This window comes from Poecile atricapillus, chromosome 3 (genome assembly GCF_030490865.1).
Source record: "Poecile atricapillus isolate bPoeAtr1 chromosome 3, bPoeAtr1.hap1, whole genome shotgun sequence".
Lineage (NCBI taxonomy): Eukaryota > Metazoa > Chordata > Aves > Passeriformes > Paridae > Poecile > Poecile atricapillus.
In genome coordinates, this window is record NC_081251.1 from 50,060,051 (window position 1) to 50,074,342 (window position 14,292).

At 41.8% G+C, this 14,292-nt stretch overlaps 1 protein-coding gene across 2 annotated transcripts in view; it reads right to left on the reverse strand.

Moving 5' to 3' along the window:
• Positions 1–13,165, reverse strand: part of MCM9 (minichromosome maintenance 9 homologous recombination repair factor) — a 53,997-nt gene extending 40,832 nt beyond the window's left edge. The window contains exons 1-6 of one of the 2 annotated variants that reach the window (XR_009277212.1): positions 12,822–13,165; positions 8,621–8,937; positions 6,921–7,002; positions 5,790–5,990; positions 3,444–3,569; positions 9–2,208 (exon numbers count right to left, since the gene is read on the reverse strand). Coding sequence is in view for 1 of the 2 variants with exons in the window: in XM_058835322.1 (XP_058691305.1) it covers positions 2,089–2,208; positions 3,444–3,569; positions 5,790–5,990; positions 6,921–7,002; positions 8,621–8,937; positions 12,822–13,131 (1,156 nt within the window). In the remaining variant the exon portion in view is untranslated. The remainder of the gene's footprint in view (positions 1–8; positions 2,209–3,443; positions 3,570–5,789; positions 5,991–6,920; positions 7,003–8,620; positions 8,938–12,821) is intronic. The other variant, XM_058835322.1, reaches the window with a different exon arrangement.
• Positions 13,166–14,292: the final 1,127 nt, after the last annotated feature.

The following is a 14,292-nucleotide window of genomic DNA, read 5'->3' on the forward strand; positions in this document are numbered from 1 at the left end:
TTAATGACCTAATACGCTGTCCTGGTACAAATAAATGCTTGTACAGAAAACCAAGTAAAACTGGTATGACACAGTTTGGGATGCAGAATTCTAATTCAATGCTTATAAAAGAGCTGGTGTACTAAAACAGTACCAGATGGGTAAAGGGAACAAGGTATGTCAGTGCACACAGAGTCTTACTAAAGCTAGTTAGATACCTTATTCAGGGTTTACTCAATCTCAGGTGTGTCTTTTGGCTTAGAGCCAGCAATTAAATGCAATTCAGACTGCTTTTTATAAACAGTAAGGAACTAGCTAAAAGTGAACTTAGAGATTTAATATTCATGCACTGGAAGAAAGAATGTGCCTTAGGACTGTCCTCTCACGGGAAAGCAGAAACTGGTAATTCAAAGTGTTAAATTAGATAAGCAAAGTAAAGTAGTTTTATAGTTCTCCAAACTAATTTGAAGCTTCTGCCCAGAAAGGAAGTTGACAAAAATCAGTGTTAGGTAAAGCTAGCTACAAGAGATTCATATGACACTCGTTGCATGGGAAAGGCAAAGAAAATAGTAATTCAAACAGCATCCAAACTCCTGGTCTAGAAATTAATACCTTAGTCCAGCAGTTCTAGCCATGGAAAGGTTCCCTGAAATTAAACTAGGGTTAATAAGTTTCCTTGCTAGGCACTCAGGTTTCTTCAGGACATAACAGTCCTGAACAACTCTAAAGGAGAAATTTGGTGCTGCTGTCAGATTTTAGAAAAAGGGACTGAGAGAGAAGGTTTTTTTAACAAATAAGGAATATTTAAGTGAAATATAGATGATCTAAAGGTGCAAGACAAACCTTTCATGAGATGAAAGTTCATCTCCACACATCATTAGTGCACATACACCACAGTAAACCTATAAACTGCAATATTTGTTTTCAGGGAAATGTCTTTGAACCTAGCCATCATGGCTGAACTGGAAATCAGATCATATGGAAGGTGAAGCATGGGAGGGAGGCATGGTGAAGAAGGCAACAGCAACATCAGAGACTGAGAGCAACTGACACAGAAAATCACTATTTACAAAAATGGGCAAAGTCACACTGAAATACATGGCAAAATTTCACTCCAGGTCACTGCAAGTGCCCTAGGAAATCTGAAATTATCAGACTTCTCAATTTTTGTTCACAGAACAAAAAGTGGAGAAAAGATTGTATTAAACAGAATTTTCTCTCTGTCTTCTCTTCAGACCTATTTGTTAACAGTTTGAATGGAAAGCCAGGTGCATATGTTTTTCATAACAAGTTCCCTGCACACAGGAGTGTATGTTCCACTTCCACGAATATGGAAGATTCAGTATATACATAGCTGTGGAATTGGGGAAGATTTATCCTTTGGTTCTCCCATGTACAAATAATGCTATTTCCCAGACATAAAATGATAAGCAACACTCTCTAAGAAATATTCAAGTTACACATGCTAGCTGAAACACTGGGATTTGACCTTAATTATTTTGTCATTTTGAACATACATGTAGCATATTCGTTTGTTAAATAAATAAAGTTACTGGAAGAGGTAATCTGACCCTGTACATTGTCCCCAGAAGAGTTTGCAAAGATGCCTGAGAGCAGAGCCAGCTGAGACATACCTAAATTTAACAAAAGGAAGAAAGAGAAAAAAAGAAAAAAAGAAGAAAAAACCCACTTGCTCTCTGAAACCATCTTAAAACCATCTTCATGTGTAAGAAATAATTCCTCAACACAGGAGTGAATTTCCAGAAAGCAAACAGAAATCAAACTGGCACCCAGACAGAACACAGAACAGAAGAGAAGATTATCTGTTCAGGAGAAACCAAATGATGCTAGCTCATCACACAGCGTGAGCTCTGGAAAGATGTCATATTTTCCATAGCTGGAAAATGCTAAAAATACAGGTCCAGATCACTCTCCACTAGCAAAGCACTGAGAGGTGCCTCTGGATGAGGCTTGTGATATGCCTCCACAGCAGGTCTCTACTTCAACTGTGCTCATAACAACTTGAGCACGTATGTTCACATATGCAGAAGGCTTCAATATAAACATACTCAGGTGAAGAGATAACCTTACAGCTGAAGAAGCACATACCTGCACTTGTAGATCCAATTCCTGCTGTAAGCACAGAGCGTGGCATAATCTTAACTGCATACTTGAGGAACTGAGATTTCCCTGTACCTGGATCTCCAACCAACAGAAGATGTGATTCACCTTGGGGGAAAACAGTGATGTAGGAGTACAGTTCATATACAGACCAACATCAACACAAAATGCTCAGGTTAAATAATACTTGTCATATTCACCTAAAATTTAGCACTATATATACACATTAAAATATCTAATTCTCCACTCTTTATTTGGTGATAAATACGTTGTTTAATAAAGTCATCTAGACACAAATATTTACAATGAAGTATTTGTGAAGTATTAGGAAGTCTTGACACGCTGCCTGTAATATGACTTCTTACAGTTTAGAATGCTCATTTCTCAGACTCAGCTCATTCTTGAACATGAAACAAAAGGATACCAGGTTTTAGTTACCATTCTACTATTCAGTTATTTAAATTATTGCAAAATGGACTAATAAAATCAGCATGTTGTTTTGCTTAATTAATTTTTTGCCAACAGCTACCCAACTTTGTAATTTCATAACAATGAAATTACCGAAGTAAATAATTTGGCTGCTACAATCTCAGTGAAGTGCTCTAAATTTTTTTCAACATTTTCTACAAAATACAACCTCAATTCAAATATGAAGTCTGTAATTTTATTTAGCTGTTGGAGCATTTAGAAAATCCTGTATTTGTATACAGAGACATTTCAAAATTATTATGACCTTCATAGATTATGACCTGTGTACCACCTGGCACATGGCATATTTGCCATGTAATAACAACAGAAGGAGAATCAGCAGGCAGGTAACTTGGAGTTACAAGACTAAGTGAGATGTGCTGACAATCACAGATGGAAAAGTCTGGCATAAGGAAGTAAAATGAATCCTTTCATTTTTCCTTTTAATGTACTATAGTGATCTGCATTAAGGAAACATTAAGATTCCATCCTTTGATGCCAAATACTGCTGGGAATATTCTACTAGAAATAATTTCAAAATGTCACTTATACAATAAAAAGTGAGATGTTTTAGATAAAACAGCTGCCTTTAATACTCTACCTAATGGAAAGCTGAAAGTCTGCTTCTATTGGGTTTTATTTGGGAAAAATTAAAATAAAAAGAGGAAGTCTAGACACCCACTTTAACTTGTCTGAGATTTTGGAAGAATAGTCACAATTGATTAAAACTTATTCTCACTCAAGAAAATGGGATGACTATGCTTCCAAGTTCTTACTGGTTTGATTTTGGAAGGGTGGGGCAGGGGGATGTGGGTGAGCACAGGGATGGGAAAGATTGTTACAAAGGATGAGGTACTGTTAGAAACAATACAAACCTCTGGTTCGAGTTCCAGCAGCATCAGTTCTCTGCACACCACCAGCAAGCACCATGGCTACAGCTAGCTTCACCAGGTACAATCCAAAAACTTGAGGACATAAGCTAGCCAAAATTTCATTCCTCCCTAAAACAGGAGCAAAAATGGCACTCAGTGGAGTTAAAACTTTCCCATGGACTCACATGTACACTGACAAATAATTTGGGCAAGAAGAGTAGGGTAGGAAGGAGATCTTGATTTTTTTTTTCTTTGAATAGGACCCAGAGCAATTGTTTGATCCAAACTTCCTTCACTATAGAGAAGTTGGGTAAGTCACAATCACAAGCAGCAAAGCCAATTCTAGTGCAATTTAAGGAATGTATGGTGTGGATAGCAAGATAAAAGGCACTAATGAAACGCCATCATGCAAATTCTTTTGTTCCACATTTACAAGTGTAGAAGCTGTGAAACCTAGAAGTTTACAGATTCCAAAATATCCCCTTGAAAACTGATGTGTAGTACATTCAGGAAAACTAAGAAAACCTCTAACACTTATTTTGCCTTAAACTTGTGCACACATAAGTGTGCTCATTTTCTCATTACCTTTCTTCTCCTTTGATCCTTCTGTGTCAGAAGTAACTCTCCTCCTCCCTACTATAGTCTCTTTCCAGCAGCAGAATATTTCAATCTGCTCTGAAAATGCTGATGGTGTGGAAGATACGTAACAGGATTAATTCTGTCCTTTGAGAGTCTGACAATACTAGCACATAAGGGGTCTCAGGTTATATGCCATGTGCTACTTCCATTGCTAGGGAATAAAAGAGAGTGACCCATTTTGAAAGCTTAACTTTGTGTTTTAAATTTAGATGCAAGTACATGGTACTGGCAAAATATAGGCACCTAATGGATGGCTTAAAGTATGTGTTTCATTTGGAGGCCTTCTGAAGCAATTAACACATCCTTGTCCATCCAAAAGTGAAATTTTAAGAATGTTGTTCAACCATGCACAGTACAAGATTTAACTCCAGTTAGGACTTAACATTATTACACGACTGACAAAAAATGCAGTAGTAGCTGTCATTATCTCTTGAAAAGCAGTACAGGTACGCACACATTCTGTGGCCTCAGACTCCTTAGTCAGATTTGATCTCTTCCCTCAATTTCAACTCAAATTCGGATAAACAGCCTGAAACAGACATCTTGGGCAGTCAGGGTCCTTCTAATTTCCACCTCAACTTTCTTGTAGCCACTTTGTATTTATTTATTCAGACTGGGTAATATTACATAAAATCACACTGCTCCCTGCAGGCTTGCAAAAATTGTCCTGAGAATGAAAGATTAAAAGGGACTTTCAAAGAAGATCCAGAGTTAATTTCTGAACAGTTCTAATGAGATTGATAAGAAATATTCTCATTCCAAACAGCAGAAGGAACAAATGTTATCATTCCAAACAGCAGGAAGCTAGTAATTAAACTGCTTGCCAGGAAATGCAGTTCTGAAGAATCTTTGACATCGACAGGATCTACACTTTCTTACTATGAGTGGGCTCATCTGAGGGAGGTTCCCACCTGCTTTTCCTCCTTTTTGTCTTTAAAGAAGAGAGACTAAGCCTTTTCCAGGATTTTACAAGACAGAATGTCAGCCTAATAAAGCTCAGTGATGGAAACCCTACAGAGTCCATTGAGCTCCTGCAAGAGTTGGGGAGAAGGCATTCAGATTATGAAGAGGGACAGAGTTCCTTCCAGACAGAACTTCTGGTAATTCCAAGGTGGTTGACTGTGGACCATGATAAGTTTAGGACCCACCATACTGAACACTGACTGTTCTGGAAGCCAGTGTGAATTGAGAGGTTCCCCTGCACCTAACTCAAGGGCCTAGGCATCCAAGAGTTACGTGAAAGATAGGATGTGCTCATCCCTATGGTAAAGATTCAGAGCTTAATTTGGGATGCAGAGACAGTGTGTCCCTCTTGCCCCAGAGGGAACAGCTGTGCTGACTAAAGGCAGATCTGGTCCACACTATTTCTTCCAAGAAGTATGCTTCTTCTTTCTTGATTATAAAACACTTGTCTTTTTTTTTTGCCGATACTTACATTGTTTCTCATTTCTTGTTAATAAATGTTCCAAGAAAGACTTCAATAGAAAGTTCAAAGAATGAAGATCAATGCAGTAGGTTTGGTACTTCCTTCCACCCCCGGTAATATTAAAGTAAGAATTTCACATTCTTGTACTGGAAAAAAATATATTCTTGATGAATGGGTGAAGAGATAGGATAATGGGGGGAAAATGTGTTCAGTCACTTTATTTTCACTCCTAATTTCATCTCTATCCAATCAAGTGTCTTACTTAAAAGCTTTCAGCTACTAACCTGCTAAGGGATCATTCCTATGCCTTTCCCAGAAGTCTTCAAATTCCTTGCGAACTTCTTCATCAATTACAACCCCTGCTAGCTGCTCATTGTTGATTTTAACATAGTTGGCTTTTAAAACAAGCTCCAAGTCACAGCGTGCACCCTCATGGAAAGGTTTCCACCTCTGCATTACCACTCCATACACTGTGATGTCATCTCCTAGAGGTAACAGCAAAAAATTAGTAAAATAACATCTGACTTGAGACATGCAGACACTTCAGCTAGCTGTAATGCACAATAATGTAATCCAGATCCTGTGTCACAGTTAATAAGGTTAAAAAAATTCTAACAACAAAAAGCAAAACTTCCTGCAGTAACTGGTGGTCTAAAACATGGATAAGGTAAACTGCTTAAGTCTGTGGTAGGAAGTTGTTATGTCTTTCCACCTCTGTTTAAGGGAGGTGAAGTCTTAAAGATATATCTCTTCTTTTAGAAGAGAAGAATTCCTGGTAAACTGTAGAAGCTCTTTCAATTAGATTGATTATACAAAAAAAAAATCAGCCAAAACTTATTTGGCTTCCGGCAACCTTTGTGATGAATCCCATAATCACTTGTTAACATTCTGAGTAGATTGTTCTGAAAAAGTACAACCACAAATTAATTTCTTGTGGAAATGTACCTATCTGAGAATTTTTAGTCTATTCTTCATTCATCCTCCTGCCAATTGGTTTCTGCTTTGAATGCCAAGTAGTTTTCCCCACCTGCAGTACTCCTTAAATAGGAGTTCAGGTTTCCTGGCTCTCCAAACCTATGGAGGGACACCTCATGCTGTGTGACCCAATCTCCTGGGGAGGTTTTACACTTGTTCAACACTAATAAGATTTAATGTATTTTCTGTATGTCACAACACATTACTTATTGAAACTGATCTGTCAAACATTCAGGATGTAACCTGAGGGTGCATGACATTTTCTAGAATGATCATCAGCTGCCACGCTAACCTTCAGCCTGAAACAGCAATGTGACAGATGCACACACCTCATTTGAGGAGCCCCCAACACTGACAACCACCTGAAAGAGATTCATCTCAAATGGAAAACTAAAAGTGCTTGTGGGTACAAACATAGGTAATTTATGCTGTATCCTCACCAGACTTGCAACTGTCCACCAAATCATCTTCCAGAACAACCACCATGCAACGAGGGATGCTTCCAACAGACAGCCTCTGAACCTAGGTGATGGGGACAAAAAGCACTTCTCAAAAATTGCACCTCTCAAAAGCCTTTAATTTACAGATGCTCTGACCTACAGCCCTTTCATGTAACTGAGGTCAGTTCTTGTTTTTTATCACAAAACTTACAGTAAGGATGCCAATTCTGCCCTGAATTTAACAATGAAAGTTTAATGCTGATATTAATGGAAATGGGATTGGGTATTAAATTAGCAGGAGGTGCTCAGTGCTGGGAGAGCTTGTGTGATTTCAATATCCTGCTAAAGAAATTTCACTAAAAGACCAGATTTTTTTTTTTTTTTAATTATAATTTGAGTTATTACTAGATACTTCTTTGATTGCTAAAGTTGACTTTGGGTACTGAAGCATGTGCATCACTGAAGTAGATACTGACAGAATATTCTCTGTATCTGGTATTTAACCATGACTTGACAGTTTGAGATTAAGTTTACACCTAGGTGTCAAGGATTAAATAAAAAACAAGAAAGACCAAATATATATTGACAAATGTGCCAGTAATTCCTGTAATTCTTTTTATTTTCTCCAGGGCAAAGTCTGTGCAATCTTGTCACAGTTCATTTCCAACCGCGAATCTTTCCATTTACACTTAAAGCTTGCAATTGTTTTGAGAGTATCCACTGCACAAGAAAACAGTCAGAAGTACCATTTTATTCTGCAGCACAGGTCATACATGCTAGGATTCTAAATGTATTCTCTCTCTGGTACCTAGGATGGTTAATTCACCCTTGTGTATTATCTAAATGGCCACAGGCAGCTCACATCACTGTCAGTACTGACGACACATGCACAATTATTTGCAGAGCTCAGTAGGAAACACAAGGGAAATTCACTCCTAGTTTAACTTTACTGTTTTTAATGAGCCCATGTTGCTGAAAATCCTTCCTACCAGCGAGAAGTGTCACACAGTATAACAAAATACATGTTATAGATATTTGCCATATGTCAGAAACAATCATTATATGTTCATGCAATATGGCACTTATTTCCCAGAAAGTTTTATTCCCTTACTTTTTTTGGTATTCTGAACTTTCAAGACCTTCATTTCTAACTTCATACATTTCTCCTCTACCTTGTCTGTACTTTCACCCAGGGCTACCATCAGAAAACAAACACAAATTCTGTATGCAGGTCCTGTGAGGATCACATATGCAATAATTGTTGAGTTCAATATTGGCTGAAGGGAAGTACATTTGCAGACACCACGTACTGACCACACTGCACAGCTATAGCTGGCCCTGGCAAACATTGGGCTAGTTTTAATCCTCAGAACCAGTGTTGAACATCAGCATCATGCACAGAAGTGCAGAGAAACAATGCACACTTGGTGTTACAGGGATTCAACATAGAATGGAATTTTATCTATGAAAATTTCATCTATTCACTGAGCACTGGTGTTTCATACAATATCAAGTGGAATTACCCAGTAACAGAAGTGTGGTCTACATGTTGGCTTAATGTTTAATTCTTTGACAGGAAATCTCTCACCAGTGGGTTACCTGGCTTCTTTCCGTCTTCTCAGGCATTTGTTTTAAACAACAGTAGACATCTGTATTTTAAAACCTTCCCCTTTTGTCTATGTTTATTTTTTTTTCCTTACCTGTTCCTGAATTTTAATTTCTTGATAGTCCCTGCAGCAGGTAGGAGAAGAGGTTGTTCCAGAGAGACACATGAACTTGGTTGAGTTGCAGCCCTCTTCATTGAGACAGGCTGCTGGACGACAGAATGCGTAGCACTGCTCAAAGTCAGCCTTGACAACAAACACGTGCTTGCACTTGTTGCAGATGTAACTCCGCTCAAACTCCAAAACCTTCACCGAACTGGTACGTATGACAGTCCCAGTAACAGACAAAAAGTGTCCCACATCCTTGGATTTAGGAATGTGCTCTCGAGTCAGCTCTGGGCAAACAGGCAAACCTGTTAGACAAAAATACATGCAGCATAAGGCTATGCTGATCAAACAAGGACTTAAAATGCAGTTAAACAGAAAGACTAGAAAACATGCCACACATATTAACAGTAGCCATTGTTATTACTGTTTCACAAACACGATTCAATTATTCACCTGTTGTATCATAAATCTGATTCATTGTCTTCAGATGGTGAAAATCGTCAGACACTGAGCAGTAGCTGAAAATGTTGCCATTTTACTCTCCCACTCTTGCCAGAGGGTGAATAGTCATGAACAGTTTCCATTCATGGAAACAGATCCTGATGTTCTCATATCTGTATTAATTCAGATGTTCTTTTTGCAGATGCCATTTATTCTACAACTGGTTTATCTGAATGAAATTTTTAGTTATGCCACTTAATTGTGGTTCAAGATTATTCCTGCAGTTAAGCAGGTGTAGCTCCTAATCTTGTGTGAATTCTCAAGTCTAAGCAAACTCATAGTTGGAGAGCATTTGACCTTAAATCCACACCGCATACCAGTAAATCTCTAGCACAAGGAAGACTGTACAAAAAGAATGTAAAGGGCTTATGAACACAGCCAAAGCAAATGCAATTGTACATTCAAATGCATAGTGACAAGACACTTCCCACTCGCTCTCCTTTAACTTCACCCCAGCAGCCAGTTCAGTCATGTGCTTATCCCACTCCAGTATTCACCCATCACTTGGCACCAGAGTGGCTGAAATCCTCAGAAAGATTAATCTCAACAACCTACAAAGTCTTTATAAAAATAAATGGTCTTGAAATGATCACCTGAGCAAAACATTGCCTATTCAGAAATTAGTAATGAACTAATAATTATAAACTTAACTTAATTTCTTGGCTTTACTTCCCAAATAGAGCAAGGGAACAGAGATGTAAAACTACAAATCTGCTAGGAAATTATTTTTCTCAGGGGACCAAAACTATTTGTGCGTTTAGGACAAATCTTCTCAGTGGCTTTGGCTGCTAAAAAAAAAAAAACAAACCAAAAAACCAAAAATGTCATATTTATTTCAGTGTTTTAAAACCCAAATTCCTTACTTCAGACATGCAGAAACATTCTAGTTTGATGCTTTTAAGCAACACTTGACCTTCTGCTTTGTTCAAAGATAATACTTTTAACTATTAAACTAATTTTAAAAGGTAAGAGAATAAAGTAGAAAAAGTAGAATTGAATAATCTGCAAAAAGGAAGTATTTTGTAAAACAGCAAACAGTTTTTTCTGTTTGACTCTAATAAAGCTATTTAAATGTTCTACCGAGCCTGTTGAAATTTTCATTCTGCCACAAATTTGCATTTCTACTCAGTTCAGGGGAAAAAAAACCAACTTTGTTTCTCCACCTGTTTTGGCCTTTTTTTTCTTAGCTCAGTATTGCTGCCCCTGAAAAAGCTTTTCAAAATGCATCACATCTTACACTAGAGAGAGCTGCAGCACTATTGTCAGGATACATGATGATCATCTCTGTGAATTTTGAAGAGACAAGAGTCTAAATGTGACAAAAAGAGCCTTAATTCCGATAATAATAGACTGCTTGACAAACCCTTTAATTGAGTATGTGCCTCTTCGAATCAACTTTACTGTATTTGTCACAAAAAAGCTGTTATATCTAAATATCAGAAGCAGCTTGGCCTTCAGTAACAGACACAGTGGTGCTCAGACTAATTACAAGTAAGGAAAAATCATTTAATGGATTTGTAGCAAAGAATAGAAGCTATACAATCAAATTCCTACAATGCTGAAATTCAGATAAAGAACTTTATCTTTTACTTTCTTCAATGAAGTTAGGGTGATCATCCATTATTAATTACTGCTTATCCACTCCTTCAACCCTTTTTTGAACCCCTAGATGCCCTATCCATATTGGTAAAAGGTGTTGAAAAATCACTTTTCCTCACATAATTCCAACCCTGATACCCAGATCCATCACCCACACTCCTGGTAATTGCCTGCTACTCCCACCAAGAATAGTGCACCACCTTCACATTCCCTCCTTATCTGAGATGGGAATGGAATGTAGCACTCCAAGATGAGAATCTTAAAGGTAATCAGAATTCAGCATCCACTTAAAAAGTAACAGTATCATGGGAAAGTTTGGGTGGAAAAAGGGCTATAGAAATTTTAGGTTGTTTCTTGTTTCCTGTGCAGTGAGCCTTTTGGTGGTACAGAACATTAACCAAATTCTGTGGACAGATGTTATTTTAATCTTGCTGGATCTCTCAAGGATAACTCCCCCTGTTCTTCACCAATTTCTCTCCACCTTAGGGATGGAATTATCTGTGAGTCTGCTGACTGAATTCTTCTTCCAATTATCAGTCAGGCTTGCTTTTAGCAGTTACTAAAACTATTTGATCAAGGGTGCTAATTTTGCTGGAGGATGATAAGGGAATATTTAGACAAAACATCACTGTGGGAGGAATGATCAGCTCCAACAAGAGGCTGATAAGAAGAAAAGAAATGCCTTAAAGACACCACTGCTCACACAGAGATCATCTCTCCTTGCTGTATTCCTTCTAATACTTACTGGCAGCTTTTCAAATAATCATACTTGGACTCTTTTTTTCATGCTGAAGCCCTGAACGATGTAAATGCATCTCAGAACACAGGAGGAAAGTTTTACCTCATTCCTGCAGTCATATGTACAGGAAGGTGCCTGAGGTCAAATTTCAGTACAGCACAGAGGCCATCCTTTTACCTCACGTACTCAGCAGCTGTGTACAAGTTTCTCAGTACCTGAATACCACAGGATTAACATATTTCTGATGCATGTTGTCATTACAACATTTTTATGGAAACTCACTGGAATGAAACACAGGCCTATTTAACAACTGTGATTTATCCAAATTAAAGCTGCCAAACGACTGAATGATCATAAGCCACTCCACTACAGGGTAGGGGAGGGAAATAGAGGCTGCCAGCTCTTGGCTTTGCAGACTGTTGCTCCAAACAGTTATGACCAGAAGGGATGGTGCCACCACTGACTCCGTTTCCCACAACAGGCAAAAAAGACCTTTCAACCCCAGAACCTGCACTCCACATTTACCAAACTAATTTTTATGATTTTGTATAAATTTGGTAAATTACCTCAAAGCTACAAAAAAATTCCCTATAATAAGGAATAATGATATATCGTCTTGCAGTGAAAAAATTACTGAATCCTCCATGAATGATCATGTCTTCCAACAGCTCACTCCAATTTTATGACAAGTAATTTTATAACATAAAAATCATACGAATTTTATGAATCATAAAATTCAACAGTTTCAATTCAATTCAAAATTCAGTTTTGGGTGAAACTGTTACAAGACAATTCAAAATTTACACTTTGCCTCTTCTGGAGAAGATGTCTGGAGCCAATAAGGTCTGGGAGCCAACTGGCACCATAGGGAAGTCAACCTGCAGTAAAACTTAGGAACTATGCATCTATCTTCTCCTAAAACTTTTTTTTTTTTTCCTTCTTTTTCTTCTCTCTACACCTTCTGTCTAAAAGAAATAATGTAAGACCAGCTGCTCCTTTGAGGACTCTTTGCCCTGGAAAGACTTTAGTGTAAGCCCTAACCCAGTGAAAGACAGCAACCACGGCGCGCAAGCCAGCGGGGATGGCCACAGTTTTTCTTTTGTGAGCTGGTCTACACACATCCACGTGTTTGCACGTGTCCTTTGCTGCTTAATAAACACTAAGGATACACTAAGGATTCCCTACTACTCCAAACACCGAAAGGGCAAGAATCAAACTTGTTCATTCCATGGCACCACAATAGTTTGTTACAGAATAAGGAAATTTTGGCAGTTTCCCTGAAGAGTCAAGAGCTGTTGGCACTCCAGCCTGGGAGGTGCAGCAGGCAGCTGCCCCCGCCCCACCACTCACCCGAGACCCTGGCGTGGAGGTTCTGCTTGAGGCTGAGCTGTGCCGGGTCCGCGCTGTCCTGCAGCGCTGCCAGCGCAGCCCGGCGCAGCGCGCTGTCGAAAACCGGCAGCACCTCGCTGGGGAAGGCGTTGAAGTACTCCCCGATCTCCATGTTGGTTTCAAAGAGCGTCAAGGCGTCGACGACGACGGGGTAGTGCGCCTGGTCGTCCGCCTCCCTCAGGATGCCCAGGATTTCGTCCCTGTGGTGCTCCAGCACGTAGGACTCGAACACCTGCCCGATGAGGCTCACCTGCTCCGCGCTCAGCACCATGGTGTCCCTGCGCGGGGACAAGCCGCGGGCAGGCGGTCACACAGCGGCGCTTCCCGCTGCGGCCGCGCGCCGGGCGGGAAACTTTCTGTTCCCTGGGAAAAGCCCACGGCGGATCCAGGCGTGGCGTGGCGGGGCGGGGCGGGGCGGGGCTGCTGAGCTCGGGCAGGGAACCCTCGTCACGGTCCCACCGCCGCCCGGCACCGGGACTGCGCCAGGCACCGCGGCCGGGCCGAGCCCCCCGCCCTCAGCGGCGGCTCCCGCCAACCCAGCCCGCCCCGCCCCCGCCGGCCGGTGCCGCCCTCCCGCCGGGGTGGGCGGGGAGTGGGAGGGGCGCTCCTCCCCGGTAGTGGGAGAAATGAGCCCGGCCGGCTCTCCCTTCCCTCGTGTGCCGGCGATGAGGGCAGGCCGCCGCCGCAGCGCTTTGATCGGCCCTCCCGCTGCCGCCTCCAACACGGCAAGTTTTGAAGGAGGCCAGGCGGGCGCTGCCCAAGCGCGTCCCGTCCCGCCTCAGCGCCGGGCAGCGAGGGGTGTGCTGCGCTCCCAGCAACCCAGCCTCCGGGCGAGGCGGGCAGCGCTCCGCTCCCGCTCGGTACCTGCGGCGGGGCCGCCCCGCTCCCGCCGGTTCCCGCCGCGCCGAGCAGCGGCCGCAGCTCCCTCGCCCGGCGGGAGGAGCGGCTCCGTCCCCGCCCCTCCGCGCCGCTCCACGCCTGGGCCCGGCGGGCCCTGAGCGGGGCGGGGCGGCGGAGAGCGGCCGGGCGGGATGCTGCGGCCGGGCGGGATGCCGGGGCCGGGCGGGATGCCGGGGCCAGGCGGGATGCCGGGGCCGGGCGGGATGCCGGGGCGCTTCCCGCGGGAGAACCGACCCTCCCGGCAGTTGGCATGGGGCGCTCGGTGGGCACGGGGGACACTCCAGCTGCTCGGCCTCTGGGGAACAAAAGATGCCCCTGGGGGTTCTCCATGCAGGGGTGCCGCTCTTTGCGCCCCGTGGAGACAGACGCTGCTCCTGTACAGAGTGGAGGATTGCGAGGCGGGGGGAAAGGGCGCTGTGGGCGGGGGTAGCGGAAGCTGCTTCCTACAAATTCCCTCTCCACCCCTGCGGGTTACACCTCGAAGTCTAAATCTGGCTTCTTTACAGAGAGCTGCACGACAAACCAGCCACTT